Source organism: Rhea americana, unplaced genomic scaffold (genome assembly GCF_003343005.1).
Source record: "Rhea americana isolate MKP2758 unplaced genomic scaffold, rheAme1 scaffold_28, whole genome shotgun sequence".
NCBI lineage: Eukaryota > Metazoa > Chordata > Aves > Rheiformes > Rheidae > Rhea > Rhea americana.
In genome coordinates, this window is record NW_028186401.1 from 1,053,152 (window position 1) to 1,070,403 (window position 17,252).

A 17,252-nucleotide genomic window follows, 5' to 3' on the forward strand; every position below is an offset into this window, starting at 1 on the left:
TCATATTTATCTCTTGTTTGTCCCCCAGAGATTGAGGCAGGCAATGGACCATATTCTTCATCCTTTGATTAGAGAGGAAAAATGGTGTCTGTATTGTCAGTGTAGATTTTTTTTCCCTCAGGCACATGGAAAATAAATTTATTTCATCAGTCATCTTCTTTTTAACAGTAAATGTAAGCAAAATGTATGTAGAGGCTTATTTGAAATACACTGTGACTGACTTCTTGCAGTACCTAGGAGCCAGTTGCATCAGATGATCCACAGCATGAGAAATTCTTCCTCTGAAATAGTTCTGAATAGTTCAAAATATTGTGACTTGCTCTGGGTAGAGCCTTTGACAGAACTGTTTCTTGTTTTCCTACCTAACTGTAGCTGTCCTGTGTGCATTGAATGTTTGCACTATAATTCCGTAATGACTGTATTGTTTCCAGTGTGGTTTTCATTAAATACAGTGACAATGAAAATTACTGCTAAGAACAGTTTCCATACGTGAATGTTAAGCATTAATGGAAACCATGTTGTTACAGCAAGATTAGCAGAAATTGGCATCTAAATGACTATCCACAACTAAGCCAAATTAATCTGTGCCACAAAAATTGCGTGTCTGGGTTTGAATTAGCACGTCCTCGTAAAATGAAGGAACGGCTCACCCTGTAAGCTTCTTTTGGATGATCCCTGTAAACCAAACTTGGACCTGGAGGCTCAGTAGGACAGTGGTGGTAATTATCTTAGCCTGTGTTGTACATGCTGGAGAGGGTCCTTCCATGCGTAGAGCTCTTTTTTACCTGTGTACCACTGACTTCTTGGGACCTCTGTTTATTCAGGTGTAGAACAGGGATTGTGTTATCTTAAAGGCAGAAGTAGAGGCTTCTTTAATGTTTGTAAAAAGTATGGAACCTTTTGTATATAGGCATTACAGAAAGGAAAAGTATTTTTCATTTTTAAATATCATAAGCACTCAAAGATTCCCTTGGTGAATGACTTGATGAGTAAATACAGGCAGGGCATCTCTGTCAAACATATCATTGCAGTAGAATGAAAATGCAGAACATGAATCACTGTTAGGATTTCCTGACTTTACTTGTGTAGGATGTTAAAGAGAGGCTGCAGGAGAGTGTTTGATGGCAGTTGCACATAGAGAAAAGTCATAGGAGGATGAGAAAAACATCAGCTCAACACCAAACTGGTAACGTTGGTGAACGAGAAGTTCGCGCTGTGTGTGGGGGGGCATACAGTGAGTCTCCATCTCTGTGGAGCAGACTTCAGGACTTGAAGTTTGGCATCCTTCCCTACAGCAAACACATTGAAAAGAGGAAAGCTAGCCAAGTTTTAATCAAGTAAAAGCTCTGTATCCAGAGGTGGCTGGCAAGAGGAGAGATTAAAGTATTAGGAGTGCAGTGAAAACAAGATATTAGAGAGTTGAAAGCTGGAGTACCTGGGCAAGCCACTTGCTGAGCAAATATTCCAGTCGACAGAAGGAAGCCCAGAGTGTTTCGTTTAGGATGAAATGTGAACCCACACACCAGCACTTCTCTTCCTCCAGCTCTGGCTGTCACTGTGGCAAATATGTAATATCCTAATGCCTAGCTGAGCTGGTAGGATAAATGTAATCATTCCCCTTAGAGATACTGTAGCAGAGGGCTCATTAGCTGACAGAAAGGCCAACAGCTGCGAACTGTTTATGTATGACAACTTTTTGGACAAATCCGAGTTTACACAGTTGCCTGTGTCTTAGGGTTTGCTGTGGAAGTGCAGATAGCTTTGCGTGCTCAAACCCAAGCACAGAAGTTATGGGCTGTTATTATGCAATTTCTCACGGGAGAAGTGAAAAAAACCCCTCACACTTAGTAAAAACAGTAATTGGCTTTCCTTTCCCTCTACCATTGATGCTTCTGCTTGACCTTTTTAATATTAAAAATAGATTTGTAGTAGCTGCTGGGGGTTAGTAGTGGATCTAGGAAGATAAACACTCTTTGTCTGCAAAGAAAAATGCTGACTGTGTATTTGTCTATGAGCACAGGATGAGTTTTTTGGGGAAAAAAATCAGTTCAACTTCCTGCCCTATATTTCATTTTCATGCACCTATCTCCCAGCCAGGGCCAGATGCAGAATTGCCAAATGAAGAGAAGTTCCTCTTACATTATTATGAGCCTGGTAGAACTACAGCACGCCAGGTGTTTCATGAGCACGTCTGAATGCATGAAGTTTCCATTTCAGTTTTGGAGAATCAAAAGGCTCTGTTAAAAATCTTGGATTTTTAGAGGGGAAATCAAATAACAGTTTCCATTCATCCCAATGGAGAAAATAAATAATATTCATGCAGCTACCAAGGCGTTGTACTACTGTCATTGTCAGTTAAAAGTGTATTTTTCTCTGCATATCAATTACATGGATTACCTTGTGGGCTATAGAGAAATTGCATCGATCCTAGCAGTTCAGATCTGTTTGCTAAAGAAATGTATTATTTCAGCATCCTGGCAGTTCAGATCTGTTTGCTAAAGAAATGTATTATTTCAGCAATTTGTAGATCAATAGCGTATCTGCTATTTATGTTCTAATCAAAGAAGTCATGGGAAAATATATTGGTCCAAAATACAATCTCGGGGAATGGCTTGATGCAAAATATATGTGTGTGTATGTATGTATATGTATTTWTATATATATGTATGTATATGTTTTTAGATGTGTGTGTGTGTGTGTGTATACAAAAAAAATTTTGAGGCAAACTTTTTCAGACTCAAAATGCTTCAACAATTTGTTATAACCAATTTGCTGCTCCAGAATGACTCTTATTAATAAGCATTGAACAGGTAATAAGTTGGACTTCTTACTGTGTTCACTTCATGTAGTGCGAAGCTTTCTGCTCTCTGCTTTTCTAGGATTATAAGCTTCCCAGCCAAGTCCACATCCATTTCAATATTGTCTGGTCTCTAGACTATGCTGCAACAAGTATCATTAATAATTCCAATAATAAAATAATTGTAGATGTCTATATTTTGAAATTGGTTATTCCAAATATTATAGAATGTCCACAAGGGATTCACATTCAACATTGGAGGGRAAAAAAGAAAAGATGACTAAGACTCTGTAACTGAGCTACCATAACTTCTTTTTCAGCCACCGATGAATGTACAAGTCCTTAATCATAAGGTTTTCCACCACTAAGTAAAGAGGCTTTTAGCATAGAACAGTGTTATTGCCAGTCAGGTTCAGTAGGATTAGAACTGCTRAAGAGAGACTTCAGAAGAATTAATATTTGAAGCTTTCATGATTTGTATTACTTTTTAATTTATGTCTAATCTCTTTCAAAAACACTGCCAGAACTGTGGACTACTTTGCTGTACCACATCTTCCAAACATGGCAATATTGCCACCTTCCATCTCCTAGTGCCAGCAAACACTGAATCAGTCTTGTTTTCTGAAGTTTATCAGAAAGACKTTAGCATGAATCATTTCAAGCTAAGCTTACTTGCCTGGTTGACCACTGAGCTTGAGTTACAGTACTACTTTGTTCCTTCCCAGTTATATCCTCATGTGATCGATAAAACTGAGGTATATACTGACAATGGTTATGTGGAAAATAAAGGCAGAATAATTGGGATTWGTAGTAGCAACAAAATGCTGTCAGGTCTTCCAGTAACAATCCTGTTTTGGTCATTGCTGTTGTCTGTACCTAAAACTGCCGAAACTTAGCTAAAACGTCCCTCCATATCCAGCGAAAGTGAACATCAGGTGAGTTGGGTCCTTTTATTACAGAGCCATATTTGTAGCATTTGTACCTGATTGCAGCACCTGATGGCAACCTGAGGCAGAAGGCTTTCCAGGAGTGGCTTTTGGGTGGATGATAATTTTGTCATAGGGCCAAAGCACAGCACTGTGGGAAGAGCCTAGGCTAGGCAAGCTAGTAGGTGAAGGCAAACTCCACAGCCCTCAACAGCTTTCCTCTTTCTCAGCTGAGGATTGGGATTACCAGCAGCTGACGGGCCATCGCAGTTTTGTCTCCTCTCAGAGTGAGTGCCATGTGCTCAGAACTCTGCCTTAGCAAAATCCCTAACTACATCCGCTGATGGAGAGGCGGCTGTGGAGCAGATCAGCAACGTGGCCTGAAGGGTCCTTCCTTCCCAGCACCCAGCTCATGTTTGAATGCCGGGAGAAGGTTTAAGAATTCTAAAATGTGACAGAAGACACATCTGAAGTAGCAGAGGATTGGATGAGTCACGTAATTGTTCCTTTCCATCCCTAGCTTCTGTGACTCAAACGTTCAATTTTTCCTTCCTTTAAATCAAAATCTGACTGTTGCTCTTAATCCAAGACCTTCTGCTGTTGGCTTTGTAGTAAACTAACATTTCCCCAAATTGTTTTTTCCTTCTGCCGAAAGTGTTCCCAGAAATCCCAAGTGGTCTTTGAAGCAAAAAACTGTTATTGGTAAGGGTATTATTATTTATAAGTCACCATAAAAGTGCATGGTAGCAAATTTAAATCAGGCAAACTATCAATTTCCCCTTTCAGAAGTCGATTATGACTGTTTTGTGATCTTTAAGTGAAACAGAAGGCATTGTCGTAACAGGAGACATACCGCAGACACCCGTGATAGCAATTCTATTCTGTGACCAGTTCATTAGGCTATCAGTTGTGTGGCTTGAGGTTGCAGTTTCTTTCTGTAAGTAACATTACTTCTTGAGCAATTTCTTGACGTCCGTGTGACAATTCTTAGGGTAAAAAGCAGRTCAGTCTAAGAGGAGTACTGAAATCCAGCCTTCTGTGGCCATTGATTTAAAAAGATCATATCTTGATTTTATTTTTGCGTCTAGTATGAATCTGGCCTTCCACAACCAGCACTTTTGAATAAGCAAATGTTAATGTCTGATTTCTGTCTTGCCTTTGCTTACTACTGCTAATGCTGAAGTGAAAGGCTGTAGCCCACCCATTCATTCCATGAAAATTGTCCTGGAGGTGAATATCCATATTGTTGTGAAAAATCATAAAACCAGAACTGGACTTCTTCCAGGCCTGCAGTTTTATGCCATTTGCACCCTGATTAACAAAGCTGTGTCAGCCCTGACAGAAAAAAGTGAGATCATGTTTCCATTGCACAGTGGTAGCCTGTGCATTATAGGCAACTAAATCCTCACTACCGCTGTGGGAGAACAGTGTGATAGCGAGGAAATAGATCCCTTGTTTTCTGGTAAAAATAAACAAATATGTCTGCTTGAAAAAAACTAAAGGGCAGYTATGGAAGGTGGTTTCAACATTGCCCCTTCTTCCAGCATGGCAGAAGGCTGTGTGAAGTGGCAAGTTGAATTCAGTATGCTTGGACTGTTTGTGTGTCTTTTGAGATATGCCTGTTTAGCAGTAGAGGATTTACACAGCTAGAGGCATCCTTAGTCTCTTCCTCTATCTTTAATCTTTGTGCAAAACTCCCGACAGCTTAACTGTGTGTTGTGGGTGGAAGATGAAACAAAATCTCATTAGCAACTTGTCCTCTGAATGAACAGTGATGCTGTCACAAAATTTCCAAAAAGTGTACTGGCACTTTGTGCAGACGGCAGTCTGGATGCAGGAAGGGCATCTGAGGATTGTTGTTTTTTCCATRGCAGAAGTTTTATGCTGTAACTTCTGAATTCCTTTTTGACTTCAGCCTACAACCATTTCTGGTGCCCACACAAACAGGACCAGAGAGTACTGAGCAATTGTCTGTGGGATCAAATCCTGAATTCCATTAAGTCATAGAAGGCTTGTGCCACCTTCGTTGCTTTTGTGACTCACCAGCTATAGTTTGCCAGCTTTTCTGACTCTACTGCTCTTACTTTTTTTTAAGCATGAAGTTAAGGGAAAATGTAAGATCTCTTCAGAGAGTCTTGGCTTTTATTGTTTTATTGCTTCACCCCAACAGGATACTGGAAGTCAAGTGAACTCCATTTCAAGGCTTGTTAAGACTACTTCACTGCATCTTTTAATATTGTAGGAGAGGGCATTAATAGACAAGCTTAGATTAATTCTTTGGTCTCTATGGACAGTGAAATGTATTTTGCAATGAAAACAGTGAGCGTGAGCATGCTTAGCTTGAGTTTTTTCCTTTCTGATGAAAATCTAGGCTGATCTCTCTGTAGGATGACAATCAAGATTCTCAGATGATTTTGTGAGAAACTGCTGTAATATTTTCCATATTAGATGCATTTTTTATCATTTTGGCTAAGTTAATGCTGTCTGGTTTGAATGCATGAGCTGTTTTACTAATTCTTATGGAAATACTCTGTTCTTGTTGCAGGGATTGCTTACCTGGGAGGTGTCTGCAGTGCCAAGAGAAAATGTGTTCTTGCTGAAGACAACGGTCTCAATTTGGCATTTACAATTGCACACGAACTTGGGCACAAGTAAGAACTGGTCCTTCTATTTCTTTCTTTGCTGATGCCACTGTAGTAGACTTAAATTTGAAGCCATACAGATGAAATTACTAATGTGACATATATGTGATGATTTCGTAGATCTGGTTCATTTACCAAGTTGATGAATAACTTAACTTTTTAAGAGACCTATGTAATATTCGTTTCGGTGCACACAAATCTTTCTAGTTCAACCCTTCCCTATTTTGCACTCTACATTTTGATTTTAAGTGGTTTTAAGAGGCCCTCTTCCATGACATGATTGATAATAATAGTTAGAAACAAATTCTGCTCATATTTGCACAGTAGAATAACTCCAGAACAGTGACATTAACTTCAAAATCTTTGAAACTGCTAAATTTTCTCTGAAGTTCAGGTGTCTCTCTCAAGGGTTTTAATAATTAAATACTTACAGTTATAGTTTCACCTCTTCATGTGAAATTCATTGTGGCAGAAATTATAAACATCAGTGATTTGGAAATGCCCTTAAGTGCTATTATTTGATCACCAGAAAGAAATCCTGTAGCTGGCTTTATCAGCTCAATCACAGCTAAGCAACACACTTTGAACATTGACTGGAAAAAATAGCTAAGAATGCGATACTTCATAGTCAGACTAAAATTTGCAGAATGAGATTACCAGCTATTTCTGCAGGTGACTTTGAAGACTTCGTTAAGGTGCTTGTAAATATTCCATGGGCAGAAGAAAACAAAAATGTCTGGAAAAGTCTTCCAAGAACTATACCTCCTTAATGCAGTTAATGAGTTAACCCAAAGGTCAGCAACCACACTCCCTGCCTTYCAGGCTAAGTGTAATATACACTTACTCATAATACTTGTGGGCTTTTTTCCCTTTCCGTTGACATCACTGTGGTTGCACTTTGTCACAGTAAAACTGTGTAATGTATAGGATTAGACCAGGAACAAATTTATACAGGGACAGGAGCTGTGCCCGTGGGATTTTCAAGTACTCCTTCCATTAGCCTCTGTCTGGATGGAAAGAGGGAAATCCCACCTTTGTGCCTTTAGTGAGAAGCTGTGCCAAAATCTTATCTGCACTCTTGTGGGCTCTTACTGTTTGTATGCCTGTTGTATCACAGAATCGCAGAATAGTTGAGACTAGAAGGGACCTCTGGAGATCATCTAGTCCAACCCCCCCTACTCAAGCAGGGTCACTGAGAGCACGTTGCCCAGGATTGTATTTCTTTCCCTAGCAGTAAAAAGGATTTGACAGCTAAGTCAGAGCCAGTTTATCATGTTCAGATTATGGCCAGTCCCATTCAGTGACAAATAATTATTTTATGGCAGTATGTTCCATAGATGCATGGTGGATACTTAGGTTACTTCCAAAAATGATAAGATGAAAATGCATCTCCTGTTCACCCTCCARTGACACCAAAGACATCTGAGCCAAACCAAGGGTGGTTTCAGCAGGAGAAATGACGGACATTTGGTTTTAGTTTTATTTAAACTGCCTGCCAAAATGTTAAACTGAGCCTAAGCTTAATAACAAATTAACCTGTGGGTAATGTTGAAGGAAATTCAGCATTCATCTTTGGATGGACCAAGACCAAGAGGGAAAAATACTTGGGCTGTAGAAAATCCAGCTGTGTAAAAGAGTGAGATTGTTCTGCCCCACTGTTTGCCAAGTTTCCCAGCAGAGCCTGTCAAGGTTCCCTCTAATAATGCCTTGCAAAAAATCCACAACATAAATAGGGGATGTAATGCTTTAGGATACAGTTTTCCATCTCTGCAGAAAATGGCAAACTCCATTTTCTTTTCTGAGTGCTTTTTTGGTGGTAAGACCACAGTATCCTTTCTCTGATTTTCTTTCTTTATCTCCATCTTGGGAAGCAGTTTGAAGAGGTGAGTGTAAACTGTCCAAACGGGTTGACAGAGGGTACCTGGGGTTCAGTATCCTGGAGGGTCTCTGTTCAGATGCAGGATCTTTGGACAGTAGATTTGCTGTCGTGCAGTGAATTTTCTGCTCCAGGAGAGCTACAGATGCCATTGTGGAGGAAGTGGGCCCTCCAGCCTTTCTGCCCCCCTCATCCCTTGCTTATGTCCAGCTACATGCATGCATAATCAAAGCCTTGGTATGCCAAGGGCAGATATAGAGGGGAATGAAATACTCTGTCTCTCGTCACCCTCCCTGAGTATCAATATTGTTCCTGTGTGCTGTCATCCACCGGTGCCTGGTTATCTGTTTCAAAGTGTGGTCTATTTATTGGTACCTTTCTGGCCCTGAAGTCAATAGGAATCTTTTCATTGCTCTTACTAAGGGTTAGGCCTCTTCTTATTCTTCTGTTTTTGAACTGCAGCAGGGTACTCTGAACAGTCTTGTTTCAGCATGTCTTGTGCAAATAGAAGGGTTGTTTGCAGGCCTTACCTGCAAAGCGGTAGAAGTTGTTAAGTGACTGAAATGTAAGGAACCTCATTGCAGAAACAAGGGCAAGGGAGCCAAGCAGATGGTCTCCAAGTTTAAAAATGAAAACTAAGGAAGACTAGGTACCTGTTTCTGAGATTTTATTCAAAAAAAAAAAATTCTAGTCAAAACTTACATCCGTATTGGCAAAAATATAAATCTTGGAGAGTCATGCTTGTGAGCTTTGTTGAAGGCTAACTTCCTTATGAGTGTTAAAAAGCTGAGATTTATTACTTCTTGCCTTGAGACTAACAAATGTTCATGGAGATCACAAGCTCTRTTTGGCATTCACAGATAGTTTCTGATGTAGACTTTGGAAAAAGTGAATGGATTACTAATTGATGTGTCAGATTCCTAATCTGCCACTCATGTCATTTGGACTTGCTGCAAAAACAGTACTACAGACAGCTGCACTGTGAAAACATGGAGACATCATTAAGTAGGTCCATTGGAGTGATGCTTATAGGTCTTACAAATACTCATCTGCAGGCCTTAAGCTGTAAGGTTGCTGTTGCTTGATTATTGGGTGAGTTGTATAACTTTTATCTGTTGAATTGATAATCTTAATATCTGGAAAGGTGATTCTGAGTCATGGAGCATCCATTTGTATTTAGATACTGTTTTTTCCACAAAGTCTAGGAAAAGGATTTTACCGTTACAGTTCAACAGGCAGGATAAAGACTGCTGAATGTAAGACAAAGCTGCAAATCATAAACTTACCACTACCCAAGGACCCTCAGTAAGCCCCATTCCTTCATCCAGCATCGTCAATAGTGGATGTCTTATTAAAATAACGGATTTTAATGCAACCACAGTTACTGATTTTGACCTATGCCAGAGAAGACTCAGTGATCACAGTGGCCACTGAAGTCTTAAAAAAAAATATATATATATAAGCCCAAGGTTTTACAGTTATAAATGAAACCTTTCTTACTCATGTATTACTTAGCTTTCTAGGTAACCCTATCAGTAGTAGCTTAAAAATGGCATCCTGAATGACTTTCTTCCTCTTCCATGAACTGCACCAGTGTGAACTCACTCTGAGATTCATACCATAAAGACCACCCTGAACRGCATGACTAGTAGAAAAGTAGTGTCACTTCCCCCTCCCCTGTTTCTCTTTTTGCTTGCAGCAGTGACATTGTTACCATTTTCAAGACATTTTTCCAAGAAAAAGACAAATAGTTTTTTWAACAAAAGCTGGGATTCATCTTGATATCCGTTATCCCCAAGTGAAGCGGGTGGGCTGTAGCCAGTGGTTTTTCGGGACAACAATGCCAGCTTTGTTGCCGTTCCTATTTCTTCCGGCAGCCTTGGCTTTCCTGTTGTGGGACAGGGCAGGAGAGCTTGGGTGGGGAGGAGAGATTCCCATTCATGAGCTGGGGAACCTGGCACTGCCTCGATGGTGAGAACAGCTGGAGGTGGTGTGGCAGCAAGCCACGCTGTGTCGGATGCCCTTAAATGAATCAAAATCAACTGACAATAAGCAAGATGCAGTCTGTTGCCAGCAGTCTGAAACCGCATGGCCTCAAACTTGAAGCTGAAACAGATGAAGGCAAAAACAAGTCCAAAGGTAAAAAGCCCATAGAGCACAAAYAGTTTTAGATTTGGAGTCAGCCAAGAGAAGTGTTTAAAACCAGCGAGTTTCTGTCCAGTATGATTATTTGCTTTCAACATACCTATCGATAGATGTAGTTTGGTTAAAGTGACTTTAGGGTGCATGTTTATTTGTTAAATAACTAAGTGTGGTCTTTTTGGTGTGTCTCAAGTGATRGTGGGGTTGCATGTAAGGGGAAAATGCTCTGTGGATGTTCCCTCTGTGGCTTGGCRTTTATGCTAATAAATTTGTGAATAAATTGCCACGTCGATCTGTCCAGTGCAGCATCCAGCAGAGTGATTCTGTCATGCAAATAGTTTTACAGAAGGATGTCAAAACATTGCAAGCTGAAAGAGAATGTATCTTGAACAGCTCCAAAACCTGTACAGAATAATGTCCCGTGACAACTTGCACTGGCAAATTGAGGTCAGCGCAATGTTAGGCATACAAGCATACTTCTGAAGAAATAGAACAGGAAATTATCACCACCCTCCCTCCCCTCCAGGTGTAAAGATTTGGCCTTTAAAATTCCATTAAACTTGGAAAAGCTTAATATAGAACCTGGGGACCCACCAGCATACATGGGACACAGATCTGAGCAGTCAGGTAGCTCTGCAGAGGGCACACTAAGCTGATAGAAAGCAATTCCTTTTCCTTAAACAGTCTTGTTTTGTGATCCCATTCAGCAAGAAGCCAGCAGCACTGTAGCCAGTCAGCCCAAACATGGTAGCAGTGCAAGGGCAGCAGTTCTGGGATATGCCATAAAAAATGGAGGGACCTTTGCTGCAGATCTTCCAGTTTTACCCTGACATGATGACACTTAGGTGCAGGATGTGCAAGCTGTTTTGGAAGAACTTCCACTCCCAACCTTCTGTTTTCTTCAGAGTACGTCACCACAGCCTAACCTTGAAGGCACTGGCTCTACAGAYGCAGGCAGAGGAGTATAGTTTATACCAGGCTAAGTTTAAATGTTAAACCAATTTTTTGTAAAAGCTCCCATCTGGACTTCTTTTTCTGCTCTGTGTTGCTCATTTGACCCTCTGCACTGTAATGATGGCAGATGCAGGGCTTTCTTCATAGCATTTTTAAAGAGCAGATCCTAGGGTGCTATGGTGCTGACAGTGAGATCAGTCGTAGGAAAAAAGGCAGACCTTGTAAATGCTTGAAATGTAGTAGTAGCATGAGTTAATTCCAAATTYTATCAAGCATATTGTCCCTGACCTGAATTTCTGTGGAATGTTTTTCTTCTTTGCTATTGCAAAAGTACACAAATTAACTAGCAGGAAGCAGTCCATCCCCAAATTACTACTTACCTCCCAAAAGGCATTAAAAAATGTCACTAAAGTTGCAGAATCAAACTCTCAGAAGCACTGAAGTGTCAGCTCTAGGGTTATCTGGACAACTTCAATTTCACCTCCAGTCCCTCTGTCCTCTGAATGAGGTGGAAGTTCTGTGCAAAAGGTAGTATTTCATCCATGTAATTAAAGATTCTAGCCTAACACATGCCCACAGAGGAAAACATTAAGATTTTACAGCCAATTGTAAAGGACAGGTTATTGTATTTAACTTCGTTGCTTTGGTGTTCCTTTATATACAGATAGAGTGTTGATGGTGTTTGTGAGGTAGGTGATTAAACAGAGGTGCTGGGCATGGCGGTGCTGGAGCAGGGCTCAGACAGAGAGACAAGACGGTGAGTGGGGAAGAGGGGAGGAACTCAGGAAGTCCTCACAGAACTGTGAATTTAATATAGTAGAAAAGGAACCATTCAAAGTGTGTGGACACCACGGCCTGCATAGCTGCATGGGTTGGATGGTCTTGCAGGCTGTTTGTATGTCCTGGGTTTCAGTAGTAGTGCTGTTTGTAAGTGGGTAGAAAATGTTTGATATGTGTTGAAATTGAGTAATAACACTTCAGACTTTCATCTGGGACTTAAGGGAATTTYTGTGAAGGAGAAAATCTTAGGAACAGCAAGAGACTAAATAATTTAATAATTTGCCTTTGGTCACAAGATGAGTTAGTGGGAGAGCTGGAATAATCTGTTTTCTCGTAACTAGAAAACTCTCGTCTGCCTGCACGTTGTACCWGCCCGCTAGGTATGTAGAAGAAGAAAACTTCTTTCAACTTAAGTTGGTTTTTGCACTGTAACTTCAAGGTGTCTTGTTCATGATCACAGTCATGATCGTAGAGTCAGCCAAGGTAGGGAGAGGAAATATTGCCCAACTATTGGTCTTAYTCTCTTGCCAGAGACTGTTGCTTCCAGGGCAGAGTCCAGGCTTCAGCTGTCCCGTCACTACAGTTCATGGTCTGACTTGTTGGTATTAACAGCTGAGGATCAAGGACACATCCCATCAGCCATCAATACGATGGAGAGAGCAGCTGCTCCAGCAATCCTAGCTAAACTCATATGCAAGTGGGAATTGGAGTCCTRTGGTTTGCCTGCAGTTTGGTCTTTCCTATCACGTAATTCTTTGAGACAGACCYTGGCTTCACTGAAATTGGGTGCGTGGATATCCCTGGTAGTAGTGCTGGACCTGCACAGCACRGAGGCTGTACAACCCATCCAAGAAGCTGGACAGGTTCAAGTGCCAGGTTCTGTCCRTGGCTTTCATAGAATCAGTAAGGTTGGAAGGGACCTCTGGAGATCATCTAGTCCAACCTCCCCGCTCAGCAGGGTCACCTAGAGTATGGTAGACAGTTGCATCCAGGCAGGCCTTGAAGATCTCCAGAAAAGGAGACTCCACAACCTCTCTGGGCAACCTGCTCCAGTGCTCCATCACTCTCACAGTGAAGAAATTCCCCCTCACGTTCAGGCGGAACTTCCTGTACTTCAATTTCTGCCCATTGCCTCTTGTCCTGTCACCTGGGACAACTGAAAAGAGTTTTTTCCCCATCCCCTTGACACCCTCCCTTCAGGTACTTGTACACATTGATAAGATCCCCCCTCAGTCTTCTCTTCCCCAGGCTGAAGAGGCCCAGCTCTCGCAGCCGTTCCTCACAGGGCAGGTGCTCCAGCCCTCTGATGATCTTTGTAGCCCTCCGCTGGACTCTCTCCAGTAGCTCCATGTCTCTGTTGTCCTGGGGAGCCCAGAACTGGTCGCAGTACTCGAGATGAGGCCTCCCCAGGGCTGAGGAGAGGGGCAGGATCACCTCCGTCGACCTGCTGGCAACASTCTTCCTAATGCACCCGAGGAGACCATTGGCCTTCTTGGCCACAAGGGCACATTGCTGGCTCATGGTCAGCTTGTCATCCACCAGCACTCCCAGGTCCTTCTCTGCAGAGCTGCTCTCCAGCAGGTCAGCCCCCAGCTTGTCCTGGTGCCTAGKGTTATTTCTCCCCAGGTGCAGGGCCCTGCACTTGCCCTTGTTGAACCCCATGAGGTTCCTCTCTGCCCAACTCTCCAGCCTGCCCAGGTGTCTCTGAAGGGCAGCACAGCCCTCAGGTGTGTCAGCCAGTCCTCCCAGCTTGGTATCMTCAGCAAACTTGCTGAGGAGGCACTCTGTCCCGTCATCCAGGTCATTGATGAAGAAGCTGAACAGGATGGGACCCAGTACTGATCCCTGGGGGACACCGCTAGCCACAGGCCTCCAACTAGACTCCACGCCACTGATGACGCCCCTCTGAGCTCTGCCTTTCAGCCAGTTCTCAATCCACCTCACTGTCCACTCRTCTAACCCACGCTTCCTGAGCTTCTCTAGGAGGATGTTATGGGAGACAGCRTCAAAAAATCTTGAGAATCTTGAATCYTGAAGCTGTTTCATCTCTTCCCTGGGTGGGAGCTGGGACTTACAGGTGCTGAACTGTTTTGTAGTATCTGTTTGTGTGATAGATCAGGGATGTAGTCTATGGTGATTCAGCAAGATACCCATCTTGTAACTGGATATACTTCCTTGATGGCACTGCAGTTCTGTCCTGTGGTGAAGAGCTGTAGCAGTTTCCTCTGTGCTGTTGCAGAACCCTGTGCGGCTGCAAAAGAGACTGCTGACACTCACATATCTGCGTTTGTAGCAGCTGAAAGTCAGGGTCAGCTGGATCCCAAAGGAGACAGTCCCATGCAAACATTACTCTAGGAAGCTCAAATACGAGTAACTGTGTTGCTGCACTAAGACTTCCTGAGTAGCTGTGTAGTTTTTATAAGGCAGTTACTGCCCCATCTATATTTGGCTAGTGCTAGAATGCCTCATTTTAAATATCATCAGAGTACGTCTCTGTCCCAGTGCAGTGCAGTCCCAGGATTCCTGGGAGTGACTGACTGCCATGTAGACATACCCTGAGGCTGGTCAAAAATGCTGGCAGCAGCCTGTACCCACCCCGGAGTTGCTAATTTTATTTTCTGCCATTTGTGTTGTAAATCTGTTGTGGAATGTCTCTCTCTGTTCCCAGGCTCYCTTCTCTTGTTCCCCTCCTCCCAGGTTTCATTCTTCTTCCACAGATAATTGCAAGCACATTTTCACAGTTAAGTTGCCCTTCTCTGTACAACTCCAGATGGACATCAGGAAACGTTGTTGTTTTCATCGTGTTTCTTTGTATGTCAGAATCAGACTGATCTGTCCTAAACAATGATTTAATAACATATCTGATTTTGAAAGAGTAGGTACAGCCTAAAACCACAGGAGATATTTCTTATGCTTAATAACACACCCAAAGGTCTGCGTTAGACAAAAAAAAAAAATCTATAATATACCTAAGTACCTGGATAGCAGTAGCTTGAAGATAACTTCCTGAGAACTTCACCACCTAAATTAAACACAAGGAAGCAGCAATCAAAGGCAGATCTAGAGCTGAACATTTGTATATAAAAAATTCAGGGGAGATTTCTGCAAGAAGGGATGGTGTGGCTTSAGATGTTGAGGAAGAAGTAGTGACKGAGTACCACAAAGCGTAAGGTGATTTGTCCAGTGTAATACAATACATGATACCTGAATGAGCTACTTTGAGTTCCAGAAGCAGAATATCCCTGGTATATTAACCTTGGCTGTGCAAGCTGGTTTTACCCGGACAGTTGGATCAGAACCATGCATGGATGTTCGTGGATCTTCAGTTTAAATYTGAGATGCAATTAGTGAGGTCATTTGGTAGAAACTGAATAGAATTTGGAGAAGGTAGAAATGCTGGGAGAATCAAATAGTGAAAGAGAAGACTCTGAAGGAGGAGTGGAGAGGTTTGGGTAGTCTCGTGTGTCAGACTGTCTGGATAGTAGGTGTGATTTTATGTAAAACTGTAAAATATTTAAAGGTGGAATTGCTGAACATGCTAATCCTAGCATTATAGTGGGGTACCCTCCCCTACCTTATGTATCTTTTCTTCYCCTTGTATCTTCTAAGTTTGGTAGTTTATTTACAGCTTTGGAGTGGAACCACATTGGAACAGGTCGTGGGAACGTCCACCTCATGTTGCGTTCTGGACTCTTGTGGCAAGCATTTCTGTGGTTCTGGGCAGAGGTGTCTATGGTTTTACTCTACGCCTTGTGAAGCATGTTTGTGTAATCCTTGTGAAGTAATATGCTGTACAAGTCCCACTAATCCTTTGAGCATCTTGTGCAGCTTTACTTAAAATTGCAACAAACAGGCAAACAACAATCATTTAGAAACTTCCAGACAACACATTTTTGTTTAATCAACAGCTTTATGGCTTTGCCAGCTATGTCTTTCTTTTTGAAGACTTATTCTGCTGAGTAAGCCAAGGCCATGTTAAATAGCTGGACTGTAATGATTTGGCAAATCTTGCATATGCTTCCTGCTGCAAGGGCTCTGGTTTCATACTTCATTGGCTTTGCTGGCAAGAGCTTTGTGCACCCAGTGACCCAAAACATAGGAACTGTACAAGTCCTCATTGTGCAACCTCTACAGTACACACCACCACAGGAAATATTAGGTTTGCAAGTGCCATTTACCAAATAAGCATTTGTTTTTATACAAGGGCAGCAATCTAGCTGAAGTATTTACTTTTCCACCAGCAGTTGGTTTCCAATAGCCTGTAACCTAGGCTGTCTGCCTGGCCTGCTGAGTTCGACAGGTTCCAGGTGAAAGTGACTGCAGAGTTGGAAAAGATGATAAATCCCAGACTGTCACTTGAACAAACCGTCTGTAATAGCTCAGCAGCAGCAATGCCAGTGGAAATCTTGTTGCCTCTAAAATTGTGGTTCTCTTTACTGTTATGTCAGTGGAAGGTTGCACTGTAGTGGAACAAGGTTGGCTGCCTCTTGGCCAACAGTTGTGTTGGGAAATAAAATTTAGTGAGAAGAGGTTACTAGACAGATGGAAAAAAACAGGCCTTCTTTGTTCTCACTGGTCCCTTCCTATTTGTAAAATCCTCCCTACATCAGACACTGGGCCTCTTTCCACTGCTCAATCCAACCCGGCAGGGAATTTTGTCATTTGTGTCTTTACTTGAACCCCAGTTTCCAAAAAACAGAAGAATAATCCACAGTTTTCTCCATTTCTGCTTTTGTTCTTGTTTAAGTAAAGCAAATCAGAGCACAAAGAGTCTCATCATAGTATTTTGTTCTCACTGTGTCTTCCTTACTTGAAAAGTTTCTTCCTTGCTGAGTACTAATCTGGGTACTAATGTGTTGAGTGCTAAACATCATTTACTGTGCCTTTGCTCTCTGCTCCAGTTCTATCCAGCTGTTAATTTTGTATGTAAGATTTTATCCACATACAGGACAGTTGGAGCTTTCAAAAATTTCTGATGCCCGTCCCCTGGTAGCCCACTCTCACCTGCCAGTGAGAGTTCAGAGCCTGCCTGTCCCTCCCACCCACTGCCCGTTGGGCTCCCTTCCTGCCACCTTGCTCTTTGCCATCATCACTCCAGAGATAGCTAATAAAAGGGCGGGTTTTCAACTTGGTGT

General features: G+C 42.1%; 1 protein-coding gene across 1 annotated transcript in view; it reads left to right on the forward strand.

The window, feature by feature from the left end:
• ADAMTS17 (ADAM metallopeptidase with thrombospondin type 1 motif 17) overlaps positions 1-17,252 on the forward strand; it is a 191,445-nt gene that overhangs the window by 57,775 nt on the left and 116,418 nt on the right. The window contains exon 7 of the mRNA XM_085308753.1: positions 6,269-6,374. Within this exon, the coding sequence (XP_085164879.1) occupies positions 6,269-6,374 (106 nt within the window). The remainder of the gene's footprint in view (positions 1-6,268; positions 6,375-17,252) is intronic.